At 44.9% G+C, this 15,621-nt stretch overlaps 2 protein-coding genes across 3 annotated transcripts; both read left to right on the top strand.

Annotated features, from left to right (window-relative positions):
• Positions 1-502: 502 nt before the first annotated feature.
• LOC133900586 (uncharacterized) lies at positions 503-5,486 on the top strand. Its single transcript, XM_062341774.1, has 8 exons — positions 503-665; positions 1,335-1,649; positions 2,971-3,042; positions 3,934-3,998; positions 4,122-4,263; positions 4,566-4,649; positions 4,728-4,817; positions 5,031-5,486. Exons 2-8 carry the CDS (start codon positions 1,392-1,394, stop codon positions 5,154-5,156), a joined length of 837 nt encoding a protein of 278 aa, XP_062197758.1. The 5' UTR covers positions 503-665; positions 1,335-1,391; the 3' UTR covers positions 5,157-5,486.
• Positions 5,487-8,775: 3,289 nt separating this feature from the next.
• On the top strand, positions 8,776-12,814 carry LOC133901063 (mannose-6-phosphate isomerase 1-like). 2 transcript variants are annotated; one of them, XR_009906634.1, is made up of 6 exons: positions 8,776-9,387; positions 9,524-9,691; positions 10,813-11,025; positions 11,529-11,795; positions 12,153-12,573; positions 12,661-12,814. XR_009906634.1 is itself a non-coding variant. In XM_062342360.1 (5 exons), exons 1-5 carry the CDS (start codon positions 8,977-8,979, stop codon positions 12,471-12,473), a joined length of 1,380 nt encoding a protein of 459 aa, XP_062198344.1. In that variant the 5' UTR covers positions 8,776-8,976; the 3' UTR covers positions 12,474-12,814. The 2 variants fall into 2 exon arrangements, 1 of the variants encoding a protein (XP_062198344.1); XM_062342360.1 differs by having other exon boundaries at positions 12,153-12,814.
• Positions 12,815-15,621: the final 2,807 nt, after the last annotated feature.

The raw sequence follows: 15,621 nt of genomic DNA, 5'->3' as shown, positions 1-15,621 counted from the left end.
AATCCCTTTTATGCCCTTAGACCATCTGTAAGGGATTTCTGTCAGGGATCAAATTCCCTTCAACGCTCTAACGGTTTCCCTTCACGGTTTCCGTTACGAAGGGATTCTTAAGTTCATTCCCTTCAGGACGGATTCTCCCTCCTTTTCTTTTACGAATCTCTTCAAAAGAAAATTGTTGGAGATAAGAGAAAATAAAAGAAATAATAATAGAAAGATGAATCATTATTAAAAAAAATAGAAAGATGAATAATAAAGGAATAAAATAAAAAGAATATGGTTGTAGATGATGTTAGGAGGAAGAGACCCGGAGGCCGAGGATTGTGTGCACGGCCGGCGAGAGAGAGCGTGCGTGTGTGCTGACGAACGCCGACGGAGCCGTCGGATCGGCATCGGACGCGCCGACCTGATCTGCCGGCCTCGACGAGGAGGAGAGAGCGCCCTTTTTGACCGTTGCGAGCGCGAGCGCCGTACATCAACCTCTGATTTTCTAACAGCAAGGAAATATTTTTTTTTAGGAAATCGCGTGGTATTTAGACCAAACGAGAAGCGAACGGAAATTCGAGGAGGAAGAGAAAAAGGAAAAAAAAGCTCGGAATTTTCAGTCTCCCAGGCGTGCGACGACCGGAAGGAGAGCGGAGAGGAAAGCGCGTGCCGCCGCCGGTGAGGTGCGTCTCCGACCCCCGTCCCCTCCCCTTCCTCCGGTCCGTCGCGAGATCCGCAGCCGTCCGCGCGCGGCTAGCTGCGGGGTTCCGGCGTGCGCCCCCCCCCCTCTCCCCCCAACCCAACCACCCTTTCGCTTGCGGTCGCGGGGGTGATCCTCCCGGCGGGGGGGCGTCGGTTTCGCGGTCGCTTCCGTCGTTCCTCTCAGGTGGTTCCTCTCGTTCTGGACGGCCGCCCGCCCGCCCGCTCGCTCGAGGTTTGGTTGCTTTCGTGCGCTCCGCCGCCGCGCCGTGCTCCTTGGGGGTGGAAATTGCGTTGCGTCTCTGGCTCGGGACGGGATGGTTCGCTGCGAGTCGGGCGGGGCGCCACGTAGGATTCGCTCGTAGAGGTCGGATTTCCCTTCCGATTGGGGCCTCCGAAGTTGGGGGCAGGTAGTACATAGGGTTTCGAGGATCGGCTCCCGACTCCAGTAGTCCAATTCAGTTATCGGGGAGGTTCTACTGGAGGGGCTCTGAGGCCTCAGCTACCGCTGTCCTCAGAATATCGCCATTTTTAGGCAATGGTCACCAGCACTGTGGTCTACAGTATCTTTGCCGATACACACAATCCGTCACATTTCGCTGATTGTGAGAGTATCTGATCGTTCTGGCAACTTCTGTGCTTATTTCTTGCAGGAGTTTGATTTGTGAGAAGGGTCGATTAGTGGGGTGACGGAAAAGGAGTGATTTGCGATGGCCAGCAACGACCATGTGGTGGTCAATGTGGATGGTTTGGCAAATGCCAAGGATGGCGGGGTTGCCGAGAGGCCGTCGGAGGCTGTGAATGGTTCAGCAGTGGTGGCTGTGTCACCATCCGCAGTTGTTGATTTGGCTGAGGAGGGCGGTGGGGAGGATGAGCCGCTCATCCAGGCAGCAGAGTGCCGCATATGCCAGGAAGAAGACAGCGTCAAGAATCTCGAGAAGCCGTGTGCTTGCAACGGCAGCCTCAAGGTCTCGATCCTCCCCTGGTCTAATTTCCAAATCTTGCGTATGATTTATTATTAGTCTGTCGGTTGTTCATGATGTATACCAACAATGAGTTTTTTACTTCCTGGTTTCCATTTTGGCTTTAACATGTCTTTCTCATTTACACTGGCATGTGGTTTGCTGGTCTGGCATAGAATTAATTCAGCATGTCAGATAAATTGATTCATCATATTAGGTTCCATGATATGTGTTGAGTGATGATGTAGCCTGTGTATATATCTTTAGAATAGTATCTTGTGATGGGCGTTAAGTTTTTTTTTTCATTCCTATGGCAACAATGATTTACCGCAAGGACAACTGTCCACTTTTGTAGGGTAGTAACTGGAAATGTGCAAAAGTTTATTATCACAATGTCCTTTAGACACATTAGAAACTGATTTTCATTTGGCATTGTGGGACTTTAACAAATAAATTGGCACTTTACAACCTTATAGGATAAGCTATGTGCTCTATGCCTGTATGATAAATGGTGAACTTAGGCTAGTCAGATCACCAATATGCTACTTTTACACTCCCTGGGCCTAAATTTCAACAGAAGCGTGCTCAGATGGGTACCATAGTCTCACCTCTTGGTTGTAATTATGCAAGCCCATATTCACGCGAATCAACACCAAGACTGAAACATATCGGTCTTAAGTCTACCTCTATTGACAATTATTTGAATTCTTAATACTACAAAGCTCCAACAAGCTTAGCTCTGATCCAAATATGACCCAACAAACGTTAATGCATTTTATCATGTAATACTCTGGTGGGAATATCCAAGGTTGGTCAAATCATCTGTCCCCAACCGTTACTACATCCTGTTTTTTGGATAGAGTATAGTAAGGGATGGCTTCTGAACCGATTATCCTACACTGGTGCTAGCTTTCAGGTTATTTGCATTTTGGTCATTCAGTTCTTGTACATTAATGGTTTATTCATGGATTTGTCATGTTGGACTTGCACAGGATATGTATTTAACTTTCAGTGTCAATATATTTTTAGTTGGGTCATTATTGTTTTCTCACCATCTTTTTAGTTGGATCTTGTGGGTTTCATCTTTAGCCTACCCCAACTTGCTTGGGACAAAGGCTTTGTTGTTGTTTCAGTGTCAATATAGATGTTAAAACTGAAGTTTTCATACTGTAGAAGTTTGTACTTTTTAAAAAAAAATTACCAGGCAAAACTTCTCTTGACATCTATTTTCCACCTTTTGTAATTATGTTCAGTGAAATAGTTTATATATTTTGTCCACCAGACTCTGATGTGATCCAGAATTTATAGCTTTTTCTTTCATGTGCAGTATGCTCATAGAGCTTGTGTGCAACGCTGGTGCAATGAGAAAGGAGACACTACATGTGAAATTTGCCATGAGGTCGGTTAAGTTTTTCCTCAAGTTCATTCTACTGATGCAAGTTTCATTTTGGTTCTAGTTTTTGTGTTGGTACAACATTGACATAGTTCATACGTTGATATATGTATCGCTTAAATCTCATTCCTCCTACTGAAGATTTATTTTGTTCAAACATTGCAACTCCAATGGTCATCACTTGGCTAACTTGTCCTCATGACAACCTCACCACTATTATGCGTTGCTGCTGTGACAGCTCAGGGCCCCAGTATCCACGCTTATTTTTCCTTGCTCTGTGCTTTCTCTTCTGCTTGCACAAAGGCCTCACTCCATGTAGCATCATGCCTTGTGCCTCACGCCCTCACCACATAGAAGCATCATGCCTTGGGCCTCACCACATAGAAGGTAGAGCCATTGAACCGCTGCTTCAGCCTGTCATGCTCCATGACCCATGACCATGTGCTCTCACATCATGTGCAGTTGCTATGCTGTCAACTTGGGGTTAACTAGAAGAGTTGCTACCATGTGTGATTATTGGTGGGATATTAAACTAGTCATTTAATTTGGATGATGTTATAACAAAATGAGTAGATAGTTAGAAAAGTTTGTGTTTCTAAACTGGTGGTTAGCTAGTTCTCCAATCTTGGTCAAATGGAGTTGTATGTGTACTATTCTTATTGAAATATAGATATCTTCTATTATCGATTCTATCCAAATACTGTCTTCAAAAGAACCTACGTTTTGCCAGTAACTACCACAAAATAATAAAATATTTCAAAGAATTACTTATTGTTATGATAGTTTCTTAATTTTCCAGATTTTTTATGTTACTTCTTGGGTCTCCCCCCTGTAGATTTATGGAGTGAGTTCATTCTAGTATACTGATTCTTTCCAGGCTTTGATGATAACCTGCAGGAATACAAGCCTGGTTACACCGCTCCACCTCGCATTCAACCAGATGAGACCACCATAGACATCAGGTAAGTTATTTATTGATATTTCTTTTGGTATAACTGTGGCAGACATTTTGGGCATTTTATTGTATATTTGCTTGTGTGTGTTGGAAGTTAGAACATGTCTAAGCCAAGAATATTACTTTGCAGTGGCGATTTAATTATGGATTTGCGTGACCCAAGAATTCTCGCTGTAGCAGCTGCCCAGCGTCGTCTTCTTGAGGCAGAGTACGATGGTTATGCTGGTACTGATGCTAGTGGTGCTGCATTCTGCCGATCTGCTGCACTTATTGTAAGTACTCTCTGCAATTCCTGGTCTTATTGCCCTTCATAAGCCGAACTGATGTATGACTAGCTATTTCAGGACAGTTTTTTTTTTTGGGTGGAAGAACAGTGCTTCTAGATATTTGAAAGTTCTTTTACAACTCTGTTTATGGATTGAAGAACAGTGCTTTTAGTTGCTTAACAAGTAGGGAAACTGTTGGTACTTTTCGTTGTCAAGTTGCCGTATCTCTTGTACCTGTCCGCCGAATGGCCCATGTCAGATTTCTAGCATTCTCAAGGTAGAATGCATAAAGATCCTTACTTTTGCAGTTAATGGCACTGTTGCTGCTGAGGCATGCATTGTCTATCTCAGACAGCGAAGGAAACGATGATGATGCTTCTACCATGTTCTCAGTGAGTCTTGCGGTTCTTTGTTTCCTTTTGATGTTAGTGGCTCAGTTAGTGCCTTGTGTTGACTTAGAACCTTTGCAGCTTTTTCTGCTGCGAGCTGCTGGGTTTCTTCTGCCGTGCTATATCATGGCATGGATGTTTAGTATTTTGCATCGCCGGCGTCAAAGACAGGTACTCTGATCCAATCTTGAAGGCATCATCTATTGGTCCTGAAGCTTTTTACCTCAAATAATCATAATTAACCATTCACAAGCAAATATTCTTCGTCAAGGAAATATCACTATAGCATCTCATGTTGAAATAAATCTAGAGCTCCTGTTTGTAAACTTTTGTCATCGATGCTGTAAACTAGCATCTAACTTTTTATGCTTCCTTTACTGGCAGGAAGAGGCTGCAATGGCAGCTGCAGAGGTTGCTTTCATCCTACAGTCAGCCCGGGGACGCGCCCTTCAATTCGCCATCGCTCCAGACTCCCCCGCCACCCCGCAGCACGAGCCATCGCAGCAATAGCAAACATAACAACCCCAGTAGTTCCTCACGACTACTGACCATACGTTACTGGCTCGTTTTGTTGTTGATGCCCACTTTGTACTGACTCGCCAAGGTTAAAGCCGGCTTGGCTTTTGCTTCCTGTGGCCAAGTAAAATCATGCAGGATGTCATGTCACAATCCAATGCAGCCGAAACTCTACCTTCTATTCGTCTGTGTGTATTCCAAGCATTGAATTTGATGTAAATTTATTGTTCACATCTTTTTGTAGCCTGACTACAACCGGTTGTTTAAGCGTGTACTGTAATGTAGTCTTTTCCATGGAACTAAATATTCGATGGACGAACGACATATCCGGTAATAGGAAATGTTTATTCTGGAGTGGTAGCCGATGGTGAAGATGTTCAATATATTTTTCTATAACAAAAACAATCAACTCCCAACGGGATGAACCGGGGCCCATCAAGCTGGCATTTGACCAAAAAAATTGATCATTCGATTGCATTTTTTTAATTTTTCACGAAATTTCATTGGATTTACATAGCATACTCTTTGTGAGGAATCAGATGTACCTAGCATATCACATGCTCTAGTACGTATATTGTCGGTGGATGAATACCGCGAGCAGAGATCCTGAGGGATCCCCTTCGAGATTCGGCCGGAGGGTTGGTTCTGGAACTACTTCATACGTGAGGTTAATGCGTATGGGACTTAGGCAGGATGGATCGTCGTCAGCTGGTAGAAATAAATGCACCAAGAATTTAGACAGGTTCAGGCCGCATGGAGGCGTAATACCCTACTCCTGTGTGTTTAGTCTATTATCAATGCTCTTCGAATGTCTTTCTTTGGATCTCTATCTTTATGTCATGTGTTACAAGGTGCTCCCTCCCCCCTTTTATCTACCGGGGGAGGCCCTTCAGAAAGTGCTCAGAACGAGGGCACAAGTTTCCGTAAATAATAAATGAAAAGTGATCATCATTGGTCTACAGTTGATGTTACAGAGGTTTGAAAAAATATCCCTTGGACGGTTCTATTGGTCTTCGCGTTCCAGCTTTAGCAGGCGCAGGGGCGCCCACCGGCCAGCCTCTGAGTACTCTCTCATGCTCGTTTGGACAGAGAAGGTCTGTTGCGGTCTGATGTGACCGTCCACACTCCCCATTAAATGCGACATCGAGTCTCCCACCGACCGACACCTCATTGTGGAGTCCCTGCGGGGTCCACCGGCATGGGGCTTGACGGGTGCTCGGGGCTCTCTGGGTGCTCGAGGACCAACTGTTCTTGACCCCGAGCGTCCTCTCCCGGACCTTGCTTTCCTCGGGTCCTCGGGGCTCTCCGAATACTCGGGGACCAACTGTTCTTAGCCCCGAGCACCCACTCCCGAACTTGGCTTCCCTCGGGTCCTCGGGGCTTTCGGGGTACTCAGGGACCAACTGTTCTTGACCCCAAGCACCCACTCCTGGACCTAGCTTCCCTCGGGTCCTCGGGGCTTTCGGGGTACTCAGAGACCAACTGTTCTCGGTCCCGAGCACCCACTCTCGGATCTGGCTTCCCTTAGGTCCTCGGGGCTTTCGGGGTACTCGGGGACCAACTGTTTTCGTCCCCGAGCACCCAGTCCCGGATCTTGCTTCCCTCGGGCCCTCGGGGAGGTAGTCCCCGAGGGAAGGCGCCACGTGGCACTGCGCTGTCCTGATCTCGGGACTTGAGAACCCCTGGATCCCATATCACCGATACATACCACTGCAAGTCATATTATACTTATCAAAAGTCTGCGCACACTAATACACGTACAACTATTTCCTTACAACTTGAATACAATTTAGGAATCGAACAGTTAAAATCGTTTAGATGGAAACTCGGGATGTTTTCGATGGCATAAATACATAGTTGTTCTCGAGATCTATTGAAATGATTGTACGCAAAGCATTTCTCCCCCATAAATCAACCAGACCTATTGAAATTGGAATGTGTTGATCCGATCGATTAAAAACTGAAGTGCCAGCTTTGGTCGGAGCTAACTTTGTTTGTTGGGTCATATGGTTTAGTCGCAATAATGTTAATTTTAAAAGAACATAACTTTTTTACTTTTATACATGTTTTATATAATGGGATGTATTAGATTTGGTTCTAGATTTTACTATAGAAGTTGGAGGAACGATAATACATAAGAGATACTTGCAGAGTGCTCAAAACTATATTGATGGAAGTCTTCGTTAAAAATAAATAGTGGTTTAGTCGTAGAATTTGTGATTAAATAATGTCTCTTTTAGATTAACTTTAAATTTTTTTATCTTTCTACCTGGTTTGTTGGATTCTACGGATCAGTGTAATAATAGATAGCGATATGCATCTTGCTATGCAACTATTGAAATACTTTTATTCCTCGTCTAAAAAAGGACGGAGGAGAAAGAATCGCCTCGCGCAGGGCGGCAGGGCTTCAAACGGTGCGTGCGCGCGTGTCGTGTCGCGCTCTCTCCGTCGTTACGTCTCGCTGGACTCAGGTCCGGCCACGTCGCTGCAGCATCCTGCGCCGCCCCGTCGCCGTCGGTGGAGCGCAGTCACGGCTGGACTCGTGGAGAGAAATTAACAAGTTCTCTGCTTGTCTGTATACGTGCGTGCACACGATCGTTGATCCCACGATTGTCTCCATCACAAGATTTAGATCTTAGGAATGGTCCGAGGCGTCCATGCGTGTCTCCTCAAAAGCCCATACGACATACTTAGCTTCTTTTCTTCCTTTGTCTATCTACTTGGCATCCCCGGTCCTGGTGTAAACACCGATGTTTAGTTTGATTACTTACTGTATTTGTTGATGGTAGTTACATGTGCCAGCATGGATATCCTACTCATCCTACCCTACAAGAGAAACAGTCATATTTTGGCGAGCACTTCTCACAACATTTCCATTGAAAATTTCCTGACGACATCTGTAATGGCTTCGTCTCCTCTAACTGACTATCTTCAATACATAAATGTGTAACTCTGCACACATCCGATGGACTACGTCCTCTCGAATTAGCATTAGACTTTTTTTTATCATCATCTGACTCACTTCCTCTCTTGATAGGCAGACTACCCCACAACACTACCATTGGTAGCCAAATAATTGGTCGAATCCCCTTCCATCAAGTAATTTTACGATAGCGGTGTGCCTATAGCGGTAGATGGAGCAGATCTATCACCACTCTAGGCTACATGAACTCAGACAATTTTGGTTCGACTCAAGGAATGATCCGTTTCAGCACTGACAACTCATGTGGTGTTATTTCGCTCAATGTCCCTCCTCTCCTCTTCCTCGCCTAACTTAGGTTTTCGATTACACACTGTGTCCACCAAAACCTTCAGCCAGAATTTAACCATTCACATAACTCATGTGTTTTGACCCCAACCCTTTGAAGTACATCGATTCCTTTGGTGTCATCATGCTCGGTGTTGTGAATTGTGATCTTATCACGAAGGTGCGTTTATACGGGCACCGCTGCATGTTCATGCAACTGACTGAATATATCAGTCTGAGTCCAAAATATATATCTTGTTACCACCTCTTGCTTCCAGAACTCCAGTGCAATTACCGAACCATGCGGGGTGTTACGTGCAAAACAGCCTGGTCCGACTCGCTCGCGCCAAAACTGACCACCCCACCCGACCCAACCGCTCCTCCGCGGTAAGCGAACCCCTCCCTCCTCCCTCCTCCCTCCTCTGCTCTACTCTCACCGCGCCTCCTCCTCCTCCTCCATCCCCGGCGGTTCCGCTTCGTTTCCCACCATAAAACCCAACCGCTCCCAACCCCCGCACAACTGCCAGCGCGCCGCGAGCCCTCCTCTCCTCGCCATTCCCCTCCGCAATGGCGTCGTCCACCACGGCCTCGTCCTCCCCTCTCGGCCTCGGGATAGGGCTCGTCGGCGCCATGGGCCGCGGCCTCCTCGCCGCCTCCGCCGAAGACCCCGCCCTGCCGAGCCCGCCGGCGATGCCGGGGCTCCTGCGCCTGTGCTGCGCCGTGCAGCACTACGAGTGGGGCCGCCGCGGGGCGGACTCCCTCGTCGCGCGCCTCTCCGGTGAAGGGGGAGGGGACGCTGGCGACGACCCAGACGCCGCCGGCCGGCCGTTCGCGGAGCTATGGATGGGCACGCACCCGTCCGCGCCGTCCTCGCTGGCGCCCGACGTGTCGCTGCGCGACTGGATCGCGCGCAACCCCGCCGCGCTCGGCCGCGCCGTCGCCGCGCGGTGGGGCGGCGACCTCCCGTTCCTCTTCAAGGTTGGTCGCTCTTCTGGCCTCTCGCCATTCGCGCCTCCCACGAACCATTTAAAAAAACTAGTTTTTTTAGAGTTTTGCTGCCTCGGCGTGTCGCCGACGCCGTTGCGTGGCTGATTGCGGTGACGCGCTCGTGCAGGTGCTCTCGGTGGCCAAGGCGCTGTCAATCCAGGCGCACCCGGACCGGGAGCTCGCCAAGGCGCTGCACGCGCTGCGCCCCGCCACGTACCGCGACGCCAACCACAAGCCCGAAATGGCCGTCGCCGTCACCGAGTTCCACGCACTCTGCGGCTTCTCCGACATCCAGGTACGCCTTGCGCCCGTGCATTCGTGCGTGCGACGTGCGAGATTGATTAACGATTGATTTCTCCAAGCTGTGATGGGGTTGGCTTGGGGGAATTCGGATGGCATCCAGCTGAGGGATGCCGCCCCGTAAGTTGGTTGTTGATTTGGCAAGTCCGATGGGTTAGTTGGGTTATTTATTCAAAGTGGCAGGCGGATTCCATGGACGATTCCGTCCTGAAAGGTTGGTAGGGGGAGTTGACTAACGACTAATGTCAAGTGGGGATCCGGCTGCTGATGGATTTGGTAACAGTTGCAATCGTTAATCGCATTCGTAACCATAAACAAAAAAGGTATTTGCTCACTAACAACCCCATGGAGATAAGTTGTTTGATAAACAATACAGTGGATTCTCTTTAGCATTCTTTTTATTGAACTGTCAGAACTCAGAAGAAGAGGTTAAAGAAAAGATGCACATGCTGGTAAATCGCACGCCTTTCGCGAGGTAATGCGGTGTTTTGCTCCACGAGGAGAAATGCTGTCCAGCAAGCTGTTCTGGATGCCCATGGCCAACGGTATCTTAGCTGATGGGCCTTAATATACCGATTCTGTCCAAATCACATCCAGAAGTGCACTTGAAAGTGCTTGCTGGTTAGGTAGGTGACAGGTATTTGCTAGATAGTGAAAGGGAGCATGTGATGGGCATATTCAGATGTTTATTATGACTGAACTCACTATTGCACAATAGATACATGAACTGCGTATGCTTATAATATTGGATGGAGGAATATGAGATTGGGATAATTAGCCGATTTCCCTGCAATGTTTAGTAAATTTAAGACTATTGTTGGCTACCATGGAGCTTGAGTCTTGAAGTATTTGTATATGTGGCCCTGCTTTCTTGATTGATGGTTAAGTTGATGCATCTGGTCACTGTTTTGGAGTAGGAAGTAAGGAACAATGAAATCTTTACCGCATACATTCTGGGAGATTGTTAACAAATTCTGTCTCTTTTTTTGAAAACTTTGAATTATGTTGTTTGAATCCATTCATTCCTTCCAAAAAGGAAAGCGAAGTGTTCTAGACACTCAATTGTCAGCAGTGCAGATTATTTATTATGTACTAATTTATTTATACTCTGGCCAGGAGCTCAAGGAAGTTTTGAGGACTGTACCCGAGGTTCGAGGGTTAGTTGGACAAGAAGAAGCTGGAAAGCTTATGACTGTCAAAGAGCAAGATGGTGGAATTGGAGTAAGGTCATATCTGCAATCAGCTTTCACCAAGTTAATGATAGCTAGTGAAGAAGCAGTTTCTGAAGCAATTTCAAAACTTAAGAATCGCCTGAATGTTGAGAGTAAGGTAAACATATTTTCAGAAGAATTCTTGATATAGACATTTATGTTGTCTGAATTACCTCTAATTTGTGTCAGCTCAGAGTTTGATGGCGGTGCCTTCCAGTCCCCTATGCTCTATTATTTCAAAAAAAAAAATGTCTGTGTTAGTGTCTTTCTAAATTATAAGTAATGATGGGGGTGAGCGGATTTTTAGGAAAAGAAAAATTGAGTGTTGCTCAGTCTTTCGTGTAGGTTAATTCTGTAATAGGTGATCCTGTAAATCATGAAGAGTTCCAAAGAGATGCATACTGTAAATCATGTGATTAGCTCTTACTAGGTTGGGTAAGTAACACAAAATATGACAGATGTCAAGACTCAACAAAAGATGAGACAATTGGTCTGACTGAAAAGAACAGTGTAGTGCGACTATCACTTCTATGTTTGAAGGAATAATTCATGAATACGTTCTGGCTAGCATAGTACACTTTAATTTAGCTGTTTGTGCTGATAATATTTTCGTGTATTCAGATTAGAACCTTAACGAAGAAGGAGCAACTGGTTTTATCACTGGAGAAACAGTACTCAGGAGATGTTGGTGTTCTGGCAGCGTTTTTCTTTAACTATGTTAAGCTCAGTCCTGGTGAAGCACTTTATGTTGGTGCCAATGAACCTCATGCATATCTCTCAGGGGAGTGTGTTGAATGTATGGCCACTTCAGACAATGTTGTTCGTGCTGGCCTGACTCCTAAATACAGAGATGTGCAAACTCTTTGCTCAATGCTGACGTATAAGCAGGTTGGTTTTACTCATACAGTGTGTTTTACTCATTTGCCATGTTTGCACTACCTGTTATAATCTCGCATTCTTGTGGTATGCAACCTGTCGTCATCATTTTTTGACTAGTTTTTCTGCTATTTTTTATCCCGATAGGTTAATCTTCATTGGTTATTTTGCCTAGTTTTGCTTTCTCACTTGATAGTTTAACAATGGCAAGTGATTGCTCAAAGTATGTTGAACTTGATTGATTACATTGATAAAACTTAGTTAAGATAAACTTGAAGAACCATTGTGCTTTAACAAGTAGCTTAAATATACTCTAGAATATCACGCTACGTGCAATTGAGTAATAAGCCTTTGATCTTATACATGCAGATCTTCCCTGAAATTCTGCGAGGAGTTACTGTGCATCCGTTCGTGACTCGTTACACACCTCCAACCGATGAGTTCGAAGTCGACCGCTACCTGCTGCCCCCTGGAGAATCAGTCGCCATGTCTCCGGTACCCGGCCCATCCATCTTCCTCGTCATGACAGGTGAAGGTGAGGTGAAGGCAGGCTCCATGCCTGACGAAGCAAAGGCCAAGGAAGGCGACATTTTCTTCGTGCCGGCATACACCGAGGTCAAGCTCTGCACTTCCGGCCCCGGGTGCATGCAGCTGTACAGGGCTGGGGTGAACAGAAGATTCCTCGGTTGATGGGTAACTTGTTTCTGGGGCTGTAATAAGAGTAATCTACTCTTGCTGTAGGATAGGTACAAACTACACATGAATTCGCAAGCGCCATACTTGTTTTAAGGTTAGTTAGGTGAATTATCATAGTGTATAGGAAAGGTGGAGAATAAGTTCATATCTTTGTATCTTAATCTTGTTTATTTTTTTAAAGCTATGTAGATGTTGGAGGAAGCTGAGGAGTCATTGGAGTGTACTTTTGTTAAGATATTGAATTGGAGTTTTGTATGAACTGTTGACTTCCATTATGTTGGAGGTTTATACTTGTTGTCTGCTAATAATATCAGGAGCGAAAACTATGTTTCTCATTTCTTTTTGGCACCGGCTATTTCTTATTTCACATCTGTCTGCATCGTTGTGATTTTTTTTTTCCAATCCACTTTACATATATAATCAACTTTAGTGTGCAGTGTACGAACTGCATTAAATCACAGTCGTTTAGCTGCACCAAGTGCCAAACTCCCAACGAAATTAAATCACAACCGTTTGATTCACTTGTTGAATTCTGTGTTCTTAACTCTTTCTTTTTGTTTGTCTTCCTTTCTTCCGAAGTTGATGAAAACTTTGTATTTGAAAAACATGGCATTTACGTGCAGAGCCTTGGTTTAAGTCGATTATTTTTAATTAAATTAAGAAAAAGATGAATTTAATATTCAGTACCTAAATACGTAAAAGGTGTGAAAGGAACCATTTATTTGCTGAAATTAGTGTTTTTTACACTCCAATGTAAGTGTAATGCATAAACCGACCCTCTTTACAAAATAGTTAAGCACAAAGTCGAGACGAGAAACTAACCCTTTTCTTGGATGGTTAGTGGAAGTATTTGTACATCTGCCCATCAGCGATCAAATCTCATGTATGTTTCACTAAGGTGAAATTTTCTTTTGGTCGACATACCTGTTGACAGCGAGGCACCTACGGTGATTTTGTTAATCTACAAGCTCTACATCTCCAGTTTTTATTAGATATTATGTGAGTATGTGTACGTGTCTATTAGTTGTATTGTGTTTCTAAAAAATGTTAGTTTAAACTTAGTATCTCTAAAAATTATTATTCTCCATAATGTTAGTTTGAACTTATTATCTCTAAAAATTGTGAAGTGCAAAAAAGGACTGCAAATGTGAGCGTGTAGTAATGCAAACATACATTAATTTGATGAGATTTTGATTAATCGGATGGTCGGGTCAGGTTAAAGCTGGGAGCGAAGTCTCGACAGGCCTGCGTGGAGGTCATGGTCTCACATGGAGCAGCAGTTGGGAGTCGGGTCTGTTCATGGACGCAGCACGGGCCCAACATTGTGTCGGCAACATGGTCCGTCTCCATAGCTTCGGAATTCTGAAAAACTGTGCTGCAACAGTGCGATTGCACACTACAGTGCGACGTGAGTGACGTGATTTCAGATGATCAAGGGCTGGGAGAACTTTGCATGATAGAAAAACAACCGAACAAACCGATGCATAATCACATTTTCTCCTCACGAGTAACAGCTGACAAGGAACTAACGACGAGAAGTCACAGATTCCAACTCCTTGTAAAAAAACTCGTTTTCCCTTGCAGAAATAGTGCTGGTCATCTGTGCGGTAATGGGATCCTCTAATGTTAATGGAGCAAATTTAGAGAGTTACAGTGTCTCTGATTTTGCTCTATCTTAGTCGTGCGATTGAAAAGCGATGGATCAAATTTAGAGCTATATTAGATGAATGAATAATATTTTTGACAATATTTTGTGAACAGTAACTACGCATAGCATTCTTATAAACAGTAACGTCAGAAATACTATTGTAGTAGACTTATCTACTGTTTGACTCTGACGTTGAGACACAAAGTCAGACAATCCCATTCTATAAATGAGCGTTGGCAGCTAGCCATGTATCCAGCCAGAAATCTGCCACCAAAATCGCATGGAAAGCAGCACAATTTTTGGTAGAATAAGATGGTGGTGGAAACTGAAGAGCGCTGGTCGTTTTATGTGCTTCATGCCAACAATGCGACGAGCTTGCAAATGTTCCTGGTTTCTGCATCCTCGACCCCAGAAGGGTGTTGAAGCGACCACTCCTAATGGTTGATGCAGTCATTCAAGCCGCGTTGGCTAGCGATCGAACGGGAAGCGCGACGATCCCTATGTGGTGAATAATGCATGGCAGAATGGTAGCGAACTTGCACATCTATTTGTGAGCTGGAAGATGATCTCCTGTCGGCTTTCAAAGAAGATGATCTCCTGTGCACTGTGGATTTGGAATTGATGAGCTCCCTTAGGTAGATGTAACAGCCCAAAATCTTAAAACCAAGAAGATAAAAAAATTTAAAAGAAATTAAAAAGAGTTTTGCAAAATTAAATAAATCCCTAAGTGTGTATGTGTGATTTATACATATATGCATATATGTGTTATGTGTATAAACACATGTATACATTGAGGGTTATTTTCCTATAAAAAGTATTTATAGACATATATATGTGTGTATATATTTAATTGATTGCTTATCTATGTGAGCTAATATAGTATATAGGTGGTATAAATGTTGTATAAGTATAAAAATACATGTGTATGCACATGAGAGAAAAAGAATGGTAATAGAAAAGCTTTTAGATTGGAAAAGGCCGAAGCCCACCTTTTCTCTTCCCTCTCTTCTCTCTGCTCTAGCCCGACCCAACCAAACTCAGCCCAACCGAGCCCATCGTATCAACTCTCCCTCTCTTCTCTCTTCTCCATCTCAACCCGCAGCAGCGGCGGCTCAGCTAGTCGCCCGCCGCCCGTGCCGTCATCGCCGTGTTCGAGTCGGAGAGTGATCGCCCAACCGCCCAATCAGATCGCCCAAGCATCTAGAAGCTAGAGCCCGTGCCAATTTTGCTAGAGCCCGAGCCAATCACAAGATGTGCATGTGAGTTCATCCGCCGATCGTATGGAAACTCAATCAAATTCGTGAGTATGCGTTAGAGATAAGCTGTGGTTCAAAGGAGAAAAGAATCTAGGAGGTATACATGAGCTTTTGCTCAAGAGATAGAGTCCCGAGCGCGTTCGAGTCGCTAGAATCGAGTTCGGATAGCTGTTGCCGTCCCTTTTCAAATCCGACTCGAATTGGAGATGAGAGAGTCATCTGCCTATATATATGTACC

The sequence above is a fragment of the Phragmites australis genome, chromosome 19 (genome assembly GCF_958298935.1).
Source record: "Phragmites australis chromosome 19, lpPhrAust1.1, whole genome shotgun sequence".
Lineage (NCBI taxonomy): Eukaryota > Viridiplantae > Streptophyta > Magnoliopsida > Poales > Poaceae > Phragmites > Phragmites australis.
This window is presented reverse-complemented; position numbering and strand designations above follow the sequence as displayed.